General features: G+C 39.6%; 1 protein-coding gene across 1 annotated transcript; it reads left to right on the top strand.

The window, feature by feature from the left end:
• Window positions 1-4,710: 4,710 nt before the first annotated feature.
• On the top strand, window positions 4,711-17,367 carry LOC133823790 (uncharacterized). The gene is made up of 5 exons (XM_062256641.1): window positions 4,711-4,797; window positions 11,046-11,730; window positions 11,846-14,990; window positions 16,800-17,053; window positions 17,309-17,367. Exons 1-5 carry the CDS (start codon window positions 4,711-4,713, stop codon window positions 17,365-17,367), a joined length of 4,230 nt encoding a protein of 1,409 aa, XP_062112625.1.
• Window positions 17,368-18,525: the final 1,158 nt, after the last annotated feature.

The following is an 18,525-nucleotide window of genomic DNA, read 5'->3' as shown; positions in this document are numbered from 1 at the left end:
GATGGTATAGTTCTTTCATTATTTTCATCCATTTTTCTTTAGTGTACTCACCTTCCTTTGATGGTTTTTAGGAGTGTCCCAAAGTCCCAAACCTGTTATCATATTTCGGTATTTTTGGTAAGGAAAATAGGATAGGATTTTATATGTTATGTTATATGTTATCTTATGATTTATGTGTTATGTTATATGTTATATTATGTATGATTGTAGACTTGGGCATATGACTTGTATAACTAACAAGCCCCAATAAATTTATGGGCATATGACTTGCTTAGCTAGCAAGCCTCGCAAATCTAATGGGCATATGACTTGTTCAGTTTACGAGCCCCAAGTAATAATGGCCATTATAGCATGTGTGGCATATTTTTATGATATGTTTTAGTATATGTTGATATTAATATGATTTATATGTTAGATTTTCCTTGCTGGGCATTAGGCTCATTCCTTTATGTTTATATGTGCAGGAAAGTAGCTATGGTGGTGGAAAGATTCTTGGCAGCTTGGGGGTTGTGTATTGAGGCAGAATGGATATGGATGGATTGAGCGTTCGGTTCGAGGATGAAGTCGCTTCTTAGTCTTTTAAAAATTATGCTTTATATGTATTTTCTGCACTTTATTTTGTAATCCATTTTAAAGTTATGTTATGTTTTTCTTTTAAGAACAATGGAATCCCATATCCTACATTAAATTTTATGTAGTTTAACATTTGTTTTTACAAGTTTTAATGAAGTTATGATTATTTCACTTATAAATTTTATTAAAAATTAGTGTCTATGTATAGTAGTCATTAATGGTCCAAAGTCTAGAGTAGTTGGGTCATTACAGTTGGTATCAGAGAAACGGTTCATTCGCATGAAGTTCTCCTCGATACACACACTCAAAGCTCCGAATCTGACCGCCAAGTAAGTACTTAAGTTGAAGTTATTATGCTTATATGTATAGCTAACGATTTTAGCATTTATGTTTTCATTTAAGTATGAACGGAGCATTAACCTTGAGGATATCCGAGCCATTAAGGCTATTAAGAGAATAAGAGAACCGAGAAACACCATAGGAATCACTCGGAGACTGCTTTTGTTCCACAGAGAAATAGGTCACCTTCAAGAGTCTAAGAAAATCATTATGAGAGCAACAGAACAATACGTTTTAGTAATTAGACTGTTTAGAGATTTTCATCCCGTAATTGCAGCCTTAGAGGAGATATGGGAAACAATGGATGATGAAGATGAACTGCCAGCAGCAATACGAAATTACTTTCTCTTAATTAGGTTCACTTCAAAATCAGAATTTCAGTTTACCAATGAGCAAAAACATAGGATTTTTACGAACCTTCCTCGAGGACATTTTGAGGCACATGATAATGAAGATTATGAAGAGCTAGATGATGATATGCTAGATGAAGGATCGGATGTAGAAGATCTTGATTTTTAGAATAGTTAGTTTCATTGTTTGTTTTATTTATTGTTTGTTTTATGGTTGTAATAAGTGAAAACTCTTTTCCAAATTAATATCATGTTATTTTGTTATCATATATGAGTTTGATTTTTATTTCGCAATCATAATAGATAATAAGTAAAATAAATAATGACTAAGTTCGGTGAGAGTGGATACAAATCAATGGACCAAGTTTCTATATTGAGAGTTAGGGGGCCATAGTAATGGGAACGATTTTACTGATCCCAGCCCTCCCTCAATATGGTTAACTTTGGAACGAATATGAGTTTCGAGCCTGAGAATTAAGTCATATAGGATGATTAGAAACAGACTTAGAAATAATAAAGATGGCTTATTTTTCTAAGTATAGAAACCCATTCTAAAAAAAATATAAAGAAGACTTATATAATTTTTCATAAAAAGTCATAATCAATAGGTCAGAGATATGTTTGTTTTAGAATAAGTTTTTGCCTTAGAGCCTATTAGGTAAAGTTCTAACATGTTTCTTTCAACTGTTAGAACTCTACTGCGATGTCGCTCCGAAGATCTGCACGCACCAACGGAAATGCCTCCAACGCTGTTCCAGTGAACAATGAAGCCCCTCCAGTTCGCAGAAGGGGAGTGCGTGCACTGCCAGCCGCAACGTGCCGACACCACCAGCTGACAACACTGCGGAGATCGCCAGACTGCGTGTTGATCCCAACAGAGGGTGTTTTAATAATTAAACTCGCAAGTGCACGAATCGTTTCGGAATATAATGTTCATGTAAGTACGAGGTCGAACCCATGGGAGTTGACTAACATCAAAAGAAACTATTTCAAACAAAGCAATAATATTCTAACCTAGTTCCAAATATTTGATGAGATTTTGTTTTAGAAAAATAAAAGTCAAGTAATGAAAAGATTTAAGATTAAATAGAAAAATGGTTTTCAAATGATATATGTAAAATAAGATTATTAAGATGTTAGAATACACAAAATGCAAGTTCAATAGTATTTATAAGTATATTGATTCCCAAGTTTAGATATAGTTGAAATAAATCACACTATATTTTTTTCAAAATATATTTTCTATTAAAGCACAAGTTACTCTTTCAAAAAGGTAGGATTTCTCTTCACTTATATAAGTTATAATTTCTAAGCATTAGTTGTGTTACAACCTAATGAAACTACAAAAAATCAAAGAGATTATGTTTAGGCAAAATATGATACTTATGCTCTAAGAATTAGATGTGAACAATTTAATGAAAAACATTTAATCAAAGAATATCATATTTTTGCATAATGAAGAACTAAGTGTAATATGCTTTAACACTCAATAATAGATGAAAAATGCATATCCTTGATAGAAAAATCCATAAACAATGTTACACAAATGGGAAATCAACATACAATAAAAAATACTATCTAGTTACATTTTGCTTCATCATTATCTTAATAACCTTTGAAAAAGATTAGAAGCTCATAACTAGATAAAAATTACAAAATAACATACTTGACATGCTCTTCAAAAGATGAAAATGGTAGAGAGAAACTAGTGAAAAGAAGAGAGAAAAATGTGTAGAAGATGTTGAAAAAAAGAAGAAGAAGAAGAGCTCCCCAAATGGTCTTACAAGGCTCTATTTATAGGCAAAATATGGAGATTAAATTAATCAAATTAAAATAAATAAATTGATTAATTTAATTGTGTTGGGAAGTGGTAGGATAAATAGAGTAAGTGTAAGAGTATTGGAAAGATGAAATGTTTGGTTGGGTAAAATATTAGTGAAAAGCTAGGGTAAAAAAATGAATTAGGAATGTTTATTTAGGTAAGAAAAATAGGGAAGAGTGAATTGATATTTGAGTGAAAAATATTGGGAATAAAAATGTGAGTTTTTGGTCTTATTTTTGTGGCTTTGGCATGGTTGACTTGGACTAGGCAGATGGTGCTTGAGCCGAAGTGGACTGAAGAAAGGACTTGGGCTTTGGTGGAGAGAAGTCAGGCGTTGGAGCTGGTGGCTAATTGGGCTGCTTTGGATTGCTCTTGGGCTTCGGTGGAGTGGGCCTTGGCTTTATGCGGCTGATGGAGCAACACTGGAATGAATTGGAGATGCTGAAGGCTTTGGAGCTTGGGGTCAACGTGGGAGTGCTTCAGGAGGCAGGTGGGCCACGTTGGAGGCTGAATGAAGCTTGGCCTGCTGGTGGCTGAATGGAGGGGCAGTTGGGCCTTGTGCTGATGGTCCCGAATTGCTTGGGAAAATGCAAATTTTTCTATATTTTCTTCCAAAAATACCACTTTTCTCTCATTTTTCTTGCTTTTCAAGAGCATAAATTCCCTACAAAATAAATATAAAATAAATCATAATAAAATATTTTCAATCTATAAAATAAATCAATTTAATTCTTTGAAAATATTAATTATAACATAATTTATATTTTACATTTAAGTTCAATAATACAACATTTTTTTTTACCACTAACTTAACAATAATTATTCAAATAATTAACTATAACATTTTACAACAAAATAACTATAAAAACACACAAAAGTATATAAAATCATGATAAGACTAATAAATTCAAAATTACTAAAAAACTTAATAAATTACTTAAAAACTCAAGAATTAAGCAACAATTAGCACATAAGAAGTGGTAAAATAACTCTATTTTGTAGAGTTATCACTGCGACAGCAAGTCGAGGAACTTTTGCAGCAACAGCGACAACAGGCTCAGCCCTAGACTCAGCCTCAGCCTCCACCGCAGCCGCAGCCACAATAAATGGCCTCAGCACCCCAACAAGTTGGTCCATATGGGGGATGGCCAGTGGCGAACTACGCGCCATATCCAGTACAGCACATGGAGCCAGTTTATGAGAGGTTTCGCAAGCAGCACGCTCCATACTTCGAAGGGACTATAGACCCCTTTGAGGCAGAAGAGTGGCTAAGGAATGTGGAGCCAATTCTGACGCACATGAATCTCAGTAATGCGGACCATATATCCTACATCTCGTCGTTACTCAAGAAGGATGCCAGGATATGGTGGGACTTGGTCCAGCAATCGCATGATGTTGCCACCATGACATGGACTCGATTTGTGGAGCCGTTCCACAAGAAGTATTACAATTCGGCTGTACTCGCTTCGAGAGTCGAGGAGTTTGCCAACTTGAAGCAAGGTAGTTTATCAGTGGCAGAGTATGCTCGTCAGTTCGACCGCCTAGCTAAGTTCACATCTGAGATGGTTCCAACCGATTTTCTGAGGGTGAACAAGTTTGTTAGAGGACTTACGACCAAAGATCGAGATGGGGGTTAAGCTAGCAAACCCGGTGAATACTACATACGCCGACGTTCTAGAGACAGCAATAGAAGTAGAGAGACTACAGGCTAATGTAAGTAAAGAAGAAACCAGTAAGCCCGAGCCTAGACAGCAGGGTCAACCTCAGACCAGTCGGAACAACAACCATAATAGCAACCATCAATCTGGCAACAACAGTAACGGTCAGAAGAGAAGGCATCCTGATAACAAGCAATTTGGCAGCGATAAGAGGGCACGGACAAATAATGGGGAAAATAGGCCGGGTTATGTGGAATACCCGCCATGTGCTAAGTGTCAAAAGAAACATCCTGGAGAATGCCGCGCAAACACCAAGGAATGTTTTAACTGTGGTCAGGAAGGACATCGAAAAATAGATTGTCCTCAGTGCAAGCCAGAAGGGAAGAAAGACGACAAGATGGTTCCTGCTAGGGTTTTTGCCTTAACCCAAGGAGAGGCTGATGCTAGCAATAAGGTGGTCACAGGTCAGGTTTCTATCCTCAATAACACATGCTCTGTATTATTTGATTCGGGAGCCACTCATTTGTATATCTCGTTAGGAATGATCGAAAAACTAGACAAACCTTGTGAAAGATTTAGAACTAGGTTTGTAACCGAGTTGCCTTTGGGCAAAGTAGTTCTATCATCACGGATAGTACGAGGCGTATCGATCAAGATTGAGGACATAGAACTAGAAGGAGACCTGATATAACTAGTGATCAAGGACTTTGACGTAATACTAGGCATGGACTGGCTAGCACGGCATGGCGCAACCATCGACTGCAAACGCAAGAAGGTGATGTTCGAGACTCCTGACGACCAGAGACTATGCTTCATGGGACAAGCTTCAGGATTATGCACCTTGTTAGTATCATCTCTCAAAGCTCAAAGAATGATGGAAAAAGGATGTCAAGCGTTCTTAGCCATCATCATAGATGTGGTAAAGGAGACACCACTTAAGGATGGAGATGTCCGTATTGTAAGAGAATTCCCAGAGGTATTTCCCGATGACTTGCCAGGGTTGCCACCAACTCGGGAAATTGACTTCACGATAGAATTAGTACCGGGCACCGAGCCTATCTCTAAGGCACTATACTGGATGGCACCTACGGAACTCAAGGAGTAAAAGATGCAGCTACAAGAACTCCTAGACTTAGGTTTTATTAGGCCGAGCCATTCACCATGGGGAGCACCGATGCTATTCGTGAAGAAAAAGGATGGAAGCATGCGGATGTGCATAGACTATCGCGAGCTGAACAAAGTAACGATTAAAAATAAGTACCCGCTACGCTGGATCGATGACTTGTTTGATCAACTTCGAGGCGCGACTGTATTCTCAAAGATTGATTTACGGTCCGGATATCATCAGCTTAAGGTAAAGGGAGAAGATATTCCTAAAACAGCCTTTAGAACTCGTTATGGACATTACGAGTTCTTGGTTATGTCCTTTGGCCTTACTAACGCACCAGCTGCGTTTATGGACTTGATGAATAGAGTCTTCAAAGACTACTTAGATAAATTTGTCGTAGTGCTCATCGACGACATCTTAGTATACTCTAAGGATGAAGTAGAGCACGAGGAACATTTGAGGTTGATTTTGTCACGACTGAAGGAGCATCAACTCTACGCCAAGTTCAAGAAATGCGAGTTTTGGCTTTCGCAAGTGGCGTTCCTCAGGCACATTATATCAAAAGACGGAGTTGCAGTAGACCCATCAAAGGTAGAGGCCGTGAAGGATTGGCCAAGACCAAAGAACGCATCTGAAGTAAGAAGCTTTCTAGGGTTAGCAGGTTATTATAGGAGGTTCGTAGAGGGCTTTTCTAAGATAGCCACTCCGCTCACCAACCTGACCCGGAAACAACAAAGATTCAACTGGAATGATAGATGTGAAGAAAGCTTCCAGTTGCTTAAGGATAAGCTTTGCTCAGCACTAGTACTCTGTGTACCGACACCCAACGATAAGTTCGTAGTATACTGCGATGCATTGAAGCAAGGATTGGGTTGCGTGCTGATGCAAAATGATAAGGTAATAGCCTACGCCTCACGACAGTTGAAGCAGTACGAGCAGCGTTATCCAACTCACGATATGGAGTTGGCAGCGGTGGTCTTTGCGTTGAAAATCTGGCGCCATTATCTTTACAGAGAACAGTGCGAGATTTATACGGACCACAAAAGTTTAAAGTACTTCTTTACTCAGAAGGAGCTCAACATGAGGCAGCGCATGTGGTTAGAATTAGTGAAGGATTACGACTGCGAAATCCTATACCACCCAGGAAAAGCAAACGTAGTTGCCGATGCGCTTAGTAGGAAAAGTTATGGAAGTTTAGCAGCTTTAGCCGGAATAGAAAAGCTGCTACAACAGGAGCTGATCAGTGCCGGAATAGAAGTAGTTGTCGGCAAGCTAGCTAACTTGTCTATCCAGTCGAATCTGCTAGAAGACATACAGATTGGTCAGGGACATGACGACACACTAACAGCACATATGGATGCAGTCCGAGAAGGCAAGACCACAGATTTCTCAATATCTAGTCAAGATTTATTGAGGTATAAGGATCGGGTCTGCATGCCAAATGATCAAAGGATTAAGAAGATGATTCTAGAAGAAGTGCACAGTACCCTGTACTCAATTCACCCAGGGTCGAGCAAGATGACTCATGACATCAAGGCAATCTATTGGTGGCCAGGGATGAAAAAGGACATAGCAGAGTTTGTGTCTAAGTGTCTTATATGCCAGCAAGTGAAAGCAGAACATCAGCGGCCTGCAGGCTTATTGCAGCCACTTAGCGTACCAGAATGGAAGTGGGACGATATTGCTATGGACTTCGTGACAGGTTTGCCAAGAAGGAATAAGCAGCATGATTCTGCTTGGATAGTAATAGATAGACTAACCAAGTCGGCTCATTTCCTGCCTGTTAAGACTTCATACACGGCAGACCAATATGCAGACATCTACGTCCAAGAGATAGTACAGTTGCATGGAATACCCAAGACAATAGTGTCGGATAGAGGATCGGTGTTTACATCGAGATTTTGGGGGAGTTTATAGTAAGCTATGGGTACTAAGTTAAGTCTTAGTACAACTTTTCATCCTCAGACAGACGGGCAGTCCGAGGGTACGATTAAGATTTTGGAAAATATGCTACGCGCATGTGTACTTGATTTCAGAGGATCATGGAATAAGTACTTGCCGCTGATAGAGTTCTCCTACAACAATAGCTACCAGTCAACGATTGGGATGGCACCTTATGAGTTGCTATATGGAAGAATGTGCCGATCACCATTGCACTGGGATGAGGTAGGAGAAAAGCAGCTTCTAGGTCCCAAAGCTGTTAGACAAGCTCAAGAAGCAGTAACGCTTATCAGACAGCGTATGCTTGCTGCTCAAAGCCGTCAGAAAAGCTATGCGGATGCCAAGCGACGCGATGTGGAATTCAAAGTCGGAGATCAAGTCTTCTTGAAGATATCTCCTATGAAAGGTGTAAAGCGGTTTGGGAAGAAAGGCAAGCTTAGTCCCCGATTTGTAGGTCCTTTTGAGATATTGGACAAAGTGGGAGCAGTTGCGTATAGACTAGCCTTACTGCCAGCACTAGCAAATAGTCACAACGTGTTCCACATCTCGATGCTACGCAAGTATGTGTCAGACCCATCTCACGTCCTCAAGTACGATACGATAGCACTCCAGAAAGACTTGAGTTACGAGGAACGACCAGTTAGCATCCTGGATAGGGGGGTGAAGCAGTTACGGTCCAAGAGCATTCCTATAGTCAAAGTCCTATGGTGTAATAGTTCTGAACGAGAGGCAACGTGAGAGTTGGAGGAGGACATGCAAGGCCGGTATCCGGAGTTATATGGTAAGTAAATTTCGAGGACGAAATTCTTTTTAGTAGGGGAGAATTGTAGAGTCTAAGAAATTTACTTAGCTAGTTAGATAGTAATAGCAATAGTAATAATTGTAGTATTTTTATGATTGTGGATTTTGGTTCAGACCGGGATTTAATTGTACACTCGTAGTAACACTTGTAGATTTTCTAAGTTTAACCTATAGTTTAAGAATATTAATTTTAACCTAAGGTTTGATTAATATGACTGATATTGATGGTGATATTTATTATATTATAAGGTTTAGATAGACCCAATAAGATGGTAACACTTGTCATATCTATGTTTAATGATAATTAAGTATTTTTGAGGAATAAGTTTATTAAGATTAATATTTGAATATCCTAGAGTGTGTCAGCAGCTTTGAAATCGTTAGAGGACTTAGTCAAGGTTGTTTACTCAATTCAAATTAGGCTGAAAATGTGCAATTTCGTGTTTAAATATTCAGTGCATACCGATATATCGCAGCTATAGGGGGCGATATATCGCAATACGGGGATACGAAAAACACGTAACTTCGCACGACCAACTCGATGAGCCTCGGGCATATTAGCCCAGGTGATATATCGCCTACTAAGGGTGATATATTACTCCTTTGAGTTGTTTCCCAACTAAATCCTCAAGCTAATAAGCTTCTAATCTTTCCTAGGATCGCTATGCCTTGATCCTTGCTTGAATCCGAGTCCTAGAACTCAAGTTACCTTTGAAAATGCGATCGGGAGACGAAAAGGAAACTTAGAGGGAGAGAGAACGTACAAAACGTTCTTTTATTCTTTTAAAAGGTTACTTCAAGCTTAAGTAGCCTCAACCAAATCCTAACACTTGGGGTCCCGAAAACACTCCCGGGGACAAAATAGTCAATACCTCCAGAATTTCCCCCTGATCTTACTAACTCCCAATTTATCACCAAATATTTATTCCCATTACCCAATAACCCAGTAATGCTCTAAATACCCCTTGACTCACTCCGAGTCAAGAATAAATCCCGTTGTGACTTTCCCACTAGCTTACCTCCTAGGATCGTCTTGTGCTGAGTAACCCTAGCATAACCAAATAATAATAAAGCACCACACACATATCACATATATGCCAAATATGCCCGAAATGGCCAAAATATGAAAATCACCCAATTACTCAGAAATGGGTTCACATGCATATTTAATACACCTAAGCATGCATATTATCATTTAATAACATAATAAATCAGTTATGTCCCTCCCGGCCTCCTCATCAAGGTCCTAAACCTTATTAGGAAATTTGGGGCATTACAACTATCCCCTCCCTACAGAAATTGCATCCTCGAAATTTATCTGAACTGCCGGGATATCAATTCCGCACAACTGATTCCAGTTTCCCAGGTCGTTTCTTCGACCTCACTGTTTCTGTAACATACCTTAACTCAAGGTACACTTTGTTCCTCAGAACCTTATTCTTTCTGTCTCATATCTGAATTGGCTATTCCTTATCGGATAACTTAACTTTAGTTCCTAGATTCTCATAACTCAACTCATGAGTTCTTTTAACCCATGTCCACTGTATGGAAGTACATAACACACTGTATACAACTGACAGTGCCAAAGAAAAGGCTGATCCAAAATCAGCTTGACCAACCCTATCCAGAACTCAAACTGTCAAATAATCAGGATTCAAACTGTTAAATTACTCTAGGGCTTAACTTGCCCTTAACCCATCATCCCTTTCCATGGTGATACTTCTAAGGAAGATACAATATTCTACCTAGAACTCTATGTTCCTACTTTTCAATTCAGTAACACTTTTCCCTTTATTTTGAGAAATGAGCATTCAAGCTTCAATCTCTGGTAATCTCAATAGTCCCCTGAACCACCTCAGGATCCAGATATATATTAACTCATTCATCTTATAAGATGTTCTTCCAATAATAATTGGATAACCCTCTCTCTCTGATTTATCATCAGTTTGAGAGTAATAGACTGTACTGAATTCCATCTATATACTCATCGCCTTCTTAACCCTTCCAAAACCTGGAAGTCACCATAGAGTCTTCATCTGATAAGATAGACCTTGAGTTTATGAAGGCACTCTATCCCTCTCACAAGGAGATCTGATACTGATCAACTGTGTTATCCATCCTTGCTGACAAAATAAACTTACTTAAAACACTGGTCCATGATGACCCAAACTAATACACACTGACCCACTAACTTGGGCAATCCCATCGCGAAACCCATCGCGATGCTTTCTTATTTTCATTATGAAATAGTCAATGGCTATAATGGACTCACCGATTTCCAATACTCTGTCTGACCTGCTATCAAGCTAAGAACTTTACCATGCATTCCATTACATCCCTCTCCATCTCAGGCCACCACTATAAAGCTTTCACATCCTGTCACATTTACATGATGCTCGAATGAAGAGAATAAAAGAATAACATGAGATTTATAAATTATTTTTGATCGAAAGCCTGTTATTATCAAGCCTTGGACTGCAGACTTGAATGCTCTAAAGCTTGTGCAATCTGTGCCCTTATGGATCCGATTACACGACTTGGGTCTACAGTACTGGGGGAACAAGAGCTTAAGTGCCTTAGTTAGCACTATTGGGAAACCAATTATGGTTGATCAACATACTAAGGATCGTACTAGAGTCCAGTTTGCTCGGGTCTTGGTTGAGATGGATATTACGGATTCTCCTCCTCGAATTATCCAATTTCTAAATGAACATGGTCAGTTAGTGGAGCAGGGCATTGATTACGAATGGCTTCCTGTGAAGTGTAAGAGTTGCTCAGGGTATGGGCATATTATGGCTGACTGCCGTAAGGGGGAAATGATTACTAAAGGGAAACTGAAAGTTGCAGAAAAGGTTGAAGCAGCTTCCAATGCTCAGGATCTAAAGACTTCGGTGGAGGAGGCAAGGGTTAATCCTGATGTTCAGCTGGACAATAAAGTTAAGGCACCACCTATTCAGGATAAAGAATGGCTTGTTCCTAAAAGAAAAGTTCAAGCAAAAGGGCAAGGAACTCAAGAGTATGCTAAACCAGGTTCGGCTAGACAGGAAGTGAAGACATCTGGGAATGCTTTTAGCATTTTGCAAGATTCAGGAACTAGTTTGGAGAAGGGTTCAGTGCCAACTGTGCCAAGGGAGTTAGGTATCTCTATTACGAATAATGGATAATTGTAATATTGCTAGTTGGAATGTTAGGGGAGTTAATAACAAGAATAAACAGAATTCTGTTTTAGATTTCTGTAGTATGAATAAAATAGGAGTTGGAGCTTTGATTGAAACTAAGTTGAAGGAGAAAAAGGTTACTGAAATGATGATGACTAAATTCAGTGGCTGGGATTGCTATAATAGCCCAGTTATTGAGGGCTGGTTGCTTATTATTTGGAGGAAGAAATTTGTCAGAGTGATTGTCATCTCTGAATCCACTCGGTTTGTGCATTGCTTTATTAAAATGACAGGTCAGGATGTTGCTTTCTGTGCTACATTTGTGTATGGGTTAAACACCATTGATGCGAGGAAAAGTTTATGGGAGGACCTTTTGAAGCTTAAATTTCCTGTTAAGCCCTGGATTCTGCTTGGAGACTTCAATGCAGTGTTCAATTGTGATGACAGAGTTGGCGGGGTTCCTATTGCTATGAAGGACTTGAATGATTCTAATTTGTGGCTAGCTCAGGCTCAGGTGGAAGCTCTCAAAAGGACTGGCTCATTTTTCACTTGGTCTAACAACCAAGAAGGAGCTAATAGAATATATTCGCGAATAGACCATGCGTTGGTTAATGAGGATTGGCATGACATTTTCCCTCATTCTTTTGCTCGTTTTGCTTGGGAGACCTCATCTAATCACTGTTCTTGTGTCATTGCTGCTTCTATATCAGAGAAGATTGGGTTTGTACCTTTTCGTTATTTTAATTTCTGGGCTGATCATCAAGATTTCAAAGGGACTGTTTTGGCCAGCTGGGAGAAACCTTTGGCTGTTAAGGGTTTGAAAGGTCTTTATTTTAAACTCATGAGATTAAAGCATTCTCTCAAGAAGTTTAATAAGACTGCTATTGGTGATGTGGGGATAGCATTTACTGATGCCAGGAATAAATACACTGAAGCTAGATTTCAGGCTCAAATGCATCCGAGTGTTATAGAGTACCAGTATTTAGAGAAGTCTGTAGCTGAGAATTTAAGCAGGATTGAAAAGATGTACTTCAGCTTTTTGAGACAACGTAGTAAGATTAATTGGCTTCAACAAGGGGATGAGAACTCTGCCTTTTTTCATGCCTATCTGAAGAAAAGAAAGGTGGAGAACAGGATTGCTACTTTTGTTAATGACCAGGGGAGGATAAACGATAAGTTTTCTGAAGTAGTAGATCACTTTTTATCTCATTTTCGTGGGTATATGGGGAGCAGAAGTACCACTACTATGAAACTTAACTGTGAGTGTATGGAAAAGGGTGCTAAGCTTAGCTTGGAGCAACAACTTGCTGTGCTGAAACCGTTCTCTAGCAAGGAAATAAAACGTGTGCTGTTCAGTATTCCGGATGATAAGTCCCCAGGGCCAGATGGATATGGTTCGGGGTTTTTCAAAACCATGTGGCCTGTTTTGGGAGCTGACTTTTGCAGTGCCATATTGGATTTCTTCAACTCAGGGATTATGCCTACTGAATTTCATGCCACGATGATATCTTTGATTCCTAAGAAGGATAGCCCCTCTAGAGCTATTGATTACCGCCCCATTGCTTGTTGTTCTACAGTTTACAAATGCATTGCCAAGTTAATGTGTTTGAGGCTTGCGGAAGTACTGCCTTCATTGGTCAACCAAAACCAAGGAGCGTTCATTAAGGGTAGGTCTTTAGCTCATAATGTGATGATATTGCAAGATCTTCTGAAAAACTATCAAAGAAAGCTTGTTTCTCCGAGATGCACTATAAAAATTGACATAAGCAAAGCTTATGATACAGTCAGCTGGGATTTCCTTGAAGCTCTGCTTACAGCTTTCAACTTTCCTAGTAAGTTTGTTCAGAGGGTGATGATCTGTGTTCGGTCTACTACCTATTCTCTGTCTATGAATGGGAGGGTGCAAGGTAGCTTCAAAGGTGAGAAAGGGCTGCGGCAAGGTGACCCTTTATCCCCGTTACTCTTTGTTCTTATCATGGAGTACCTGACTAGAAGACTTCAGCTAGCAGCGAATCACTCTTTATTCAGATTTCATCCTATGTGTAAGAGTCTAAATCTCATCAATCTCTGCTTTGCAGATGATTTAATTCTTTTTAGCAAAGGTACTAGACAATCTCTGTTAGTTATAAAGGAAATTTTGGATGAATTCACCAACACTTCAGGGCTATCTGTCAGTAAAGATAAATCGCAAATCTTCTTTGGTGGTGTTCAGGCATCTGAAAGGAGTAGTATGCTTGCTGACTTTCAACTCACAGAAGGAGATTTCCCTTTAAAATATTTGGGAGTGCCTCTTAGGCCTACTAGATGGAGAGTTGAAGATTGTGGCATTATAATCAAGAAAATTAATCAAAGGTTGCATTCTTGGGCTAGTCGACATTTATCTTTTGCTGGAAGGATCCAATTAATTCACTCTGTGTTATTTGGCCTTCGCAACTACTGGATGAGCATCTTTGTGCTTCCTCACAGTGTGACTAAGGAGGTTGAGAAATTGTGTAGGGGATTTTTATGGGGCACTAATGGAACTAGGAGCAAAGTTCATGTTGCCTCCTGGGATAAGGTTTGTCTTCCGAAGTCTTATGGGGGACTTGGCTTCAAGAATGGGATTAATTGGAATCGAGCTATACTTGCGAAATTTATCTGGGCCATTTCTGATAAAAATGACCTGCTGTGGGTCAAGTGGATCAACTCCATCTACCTTAAAGGGGCTCCTTTCTGGTCGTATGAACTTAAACCAGACACTAGCTGGTACTGGCGCAAGCTCTGCTACTTGAGACGCTGGTTCCCTAAAGCTGATGTTGAAGCTGCTGGATGCTTTGGAAAATTCAAAGCTGCTGCTCTCTATAACAGTTTAATTCCTCAACCTCAGGTGTGTCCCTACTATAAAGCTGTTTGGCACTCATTGAATGTTCCTAAGCACCGATTCATGCTGTGGCAAATAGTGAATTCCCAGCTTCTTACCAGGGACAATTTGGTTCGTTTTCATCTTGATTTGATCACTTTGGATTGCCCTGTCTGTGGTATCAGCCCAGAATCTCATGATTATCTGTTCTACAGATGCAGTTTATCTTCTCAAATTGTTGACCAGATTTTTGTTTGGTTAGGAGTGGCTGCTTGGCCTAAAGATTTCAGAGGTTGGGTTAACTGGCTGAGCATGAGGATGACCGGTTTGGTGCACTGCATCAGGGTCACTGTCCTGGCAGCTGTCAACTACTATATTTGGCTTAATAGGAATCAATGCCTGTTTGAGGGTTGTTCCAGGTCGAGTTTACATATTGTAAATGATATTAAATCTGTAGTGAAGTATAGATTACATACTGTTATACATAGGAACCTTAGTAGACTTGAGAGAAATTTGGTGATGAGATTGATTTTGTAATCAGTTTGTCAGTTTTGTTGAGCTCCTTTATAGGAGTTTGGAGTTTGTAGGTTGGATTTGTTCAGTTGATTAATGAAGTCTTCATTCTTCTTGATCAAAAAAAAGAATAACATGAGATTCATCCAGAATCTCCCAATTAATCTCAATGTCCATCGGATTCCAAATCCGATCCATATACCACAATAAATCCTTATTTGACCCTACACAACTCTTAGCTAATCCAGCTAAGACTTTCCATTCAATCTTTCCTAGCTGTGGTTCAATTAGTTGTTTTTCCTTTGATCTTCTCTGAGATAATAATCTCAAACATAACACTGGCCACCTGGCCCACCAGAAACTCTACTCTAGTTCTGGTCAGAGGCTTTAACCAACATATTGCTTAGGAAATTACTTTTCTCTATCACTGAAATGTCATAACAACCCACTAACTGGTTCTGATCTGTAAGGAGACCCAAAACTCTTTCCCAAGGCACCTGTAATATCCTTACCACCCAAGGACACTCCTGCCCCTAAGGCGTTCCCTAACTTTGGCAAATCTCCGCAGAGAAAATACCACAATACCATCGTCCAAGATGATCACAAATCCCATTCAAATAAACCTTTTAATGCTCTATTCATCCGATTCACAAACACTTTGCACTAAACCAATTCTCAAGACATATTCAGCACTCTCAGTGCTCTTATCTGATACAAACACAATCTTCTATATAACTTCCTCTCTGATCTCTAATTGGTTCTAACCAGATCCAAGATCCACCTTAGAGAATTCCACCTAACTCAATAACTAAACCTTTAATTCTTACAACTCCGTTGAGCCATTCTAAACAGTGCTTACATCTAATTCCATCCCTGGCACTGATCCAATCACCATTCTAGTCTCCTTCCATATAAAATAAACCCTGACAAGTCCCCTGGAAACACATCCAGAAACTCACAGACTAGTCCAGTCTGTCCTGATCTCACTAGCATAGTCTAGGTGATATCCACCTCACTAGCTAAGAGTTTCATGCATCTCCCTGCAATAAGACTCCAGCTCTTACTACATATATCATAAGCATATAGAATCCGCGCACATTGCCAACTGCCACAAGGCTTGCCAACAGATATCGTGGTACAACATCGAAGCAGGAGTAGTCTTGCCTCTTCATGATTACTTGAGAGGGATCGCAATTATTTCAACATAGCCCTTTTCCAAATAACCCCAAATGGATATAGAGTACTTTCAGCACTCTATATCCTTTACCATCAAATGAGATGGCCCGAACCTACTCCTCACGAGATCAATTACCTCTTTGATCTCAAGTCAAACCCTAACCATAATAACATAAGGTTTTTCCACTTTTACAACCAAGAAACCATTTGCACCTTCCTCGCATACACCACCTACAAATCCAATGTAGGGAAATACTACCAAGAGTATTTTCTTACAACTGGTCTGGTCGCGGACCACCTGTCCTTTACCTGGGGAGGTAATCTTTTCTTATTCTAATATTTTCTCTTTTACTGGTCTCTATTTTATGTCTGTCATAATTTGCTCTTCCAATTTAGGCCCATGGTATTGACCAGAACCTACCCAGGCTATGATGGAGAGGGCCACCAACCTGGCCAGTTTGACACCTATTGAGAAGAGTGTCAAATAATTGCTCACGAAAAAATTACTTGAGGGTGGTCAGTCTTCTCGAACCCCACCAGGATGTAAATGAGTCAACTGCAGGGAGTGCCACTAGTGAAGGCACTGGGGAGCGAATCCCCTCTTACCAGACTCAAGACGTCTCCCAACCGCCTAGGCATCGAGCAACTAGGGCCAGCATTAGAGAGCCCAGTGTAATTGCCCGTCCAACACCAATTCCTCCCACTCACAGAAATGGGAAACAAAAATTACCCGAACACCCTGTTCGGGTAGAAGATTCATCTGAGGATGAAAATGGTATGAATTTTTCTATACTCCTTGCAATGTTTCCCATCCCAAATAGCTTGTTCAATATGGACAACAATTTTATTTCTTCAACCAGTAGCTTTAATTCAGATTTCTTTGAGGTAGAGAGTGCATGTTTTAGTAGTAGTAGTTTAGAAAATGTAACGACCAGTATTCGTAGATCGTGTATTTTAACTAGAATTACACTTCATTCTTATTTTTCATTATGCTCGTGTATACTTGATTAATTGTTTGTTTCTTTTGCAGTCATGCAGGCCCCTGATGCCTTCGACATTTATGCCTCGTTGGTGTCGCTGCTAGCATGAAAAAATCGAGCAGAAGAGAAGCTAGGGGTACGAGTGGGGCTTTTCCAGCTAAGAAAAGTCAACCAGGTGATATCCCTCCAACTAGAAAAACAACTCCACCACATTCAAATACTACCACTCATTCACCTACCTCTCAACCAGAGTCCTCCATTGAGCAGGTGGGCAGACCCTCCATTAATGAGATGTTGAGCAATGCCACCAGCTCGACAATCGACAAGCTTCATAAGATGGCTAGACACAAGCTAAGCAAATAGGTGTTTGCTTCTCTCCCAACTTTGAAACCCGACCAGGTCCTCGGTCGAAGTTTTGACGAGTTCCTCAGTGTAAGTTCTTGCTTTCATTTAGTGTTTTGTTGCTCGAGATTTTTTGTACATCCGGTTTTTTTTTATATATATTTTAATTTTATGTTGATCACAGGCCCTCCTGAATTTTAACAATGGATGGAGGCATGTTGAAGAAGAGAGCAACAGGCTTGCTAAGGACCAGAAATGGCGGGTCACTAAGCAGCAGGCAGCAGTGGACACTACCAATAATTTACTAAGGAGATTAAGAAGACCAAGGATGACTTGGACAAGGCAATTTAATCAAAGGAAAAACACAAAGCTGCTTCCAAGACCAACCATGATGAGGTGGTCAAGCTGTAGGAGGACCTGGTCGCAAGTAGGAATGAGTCTAACGAGCTTGAAGAGAAAGTGAAGCAACTCTAGGAAACAAACACGAGCAATTTGGAAAGATTCCAAGGAGCAGTTTTCAACTTCTTCTATATGTTCTAGAAGAACAATAAAATTGCCAATTTGAATTATCTTCCCGAGCAGATAAAGCAAGATGAACTTCCAAAATGTGCTACTCGCTTAGCCGAAGAGAACAACCCTCTAGCTTCTCCAGAAATCTCCTTGGCCATAGGTATTTGTGGGGGAGAAGATAAGACTAGACCGACCGCCGACCAGCAGCCCCAACAGACTCCTCCTGCCAAGTAGTTTTTGTAATAATTTTATTTTTAATTTTTAACAACCCGAGTAACATGTTCGTGGTGTTAAGACAATTCACTTTTATTTGTATTAATTTTTTATTACATCCGAGCAGTATTACTCGTGGTGTAAAAGATAATAATTTTAGTATTATAATGTTTTATAATTATAACACATGCTTATATGACCG

This window comes from Humulus lupulus, chromosome 3 (genome assembly GCF_963169125.1).
Source record: "Humulus lupulus chromosome 3, drHumLupu1.1, whole genome shotgun sequence".
Classification (NCBI taxonomy): domain Eukaryota; kingdom Viridiplantae; phylum Streptophyta; class Magnoliopsida; order Rosales; family Cannabaceae; genus Humulus; species Humulus lupulus.
This window is presented reverse-complemented; position numbering and strand designations above follow the sequence as displayed.

What these genes read in the sequence shown, in the direction of transcription:
- LOC133823790 (XM_062256641.1), top strand. Translation starts at nt 4,711, where the DNA reads ATGGGGGTTAAGCTAGCAAACCCGGTGAATACTACATACGCCGACGTT. An exon ending in AACTGTGCCAAGGGAGTTAG is followed by an intron (nt 11,731 to 11,845) that starts GTATCTCTATTA and finishes TGAATAAAATAG; the next exon opens with GAGTTGGAGCTTTGATTGAA. An exon ending in TTCATCTGAGGATGAAAATG is followed by an intron (nt 17,054 to 17,308) that starts GTATGAATTTTT and finishes TTTCTTTTGCAG; the next exon opens with TCATGCAGGCCCCTGATGCC.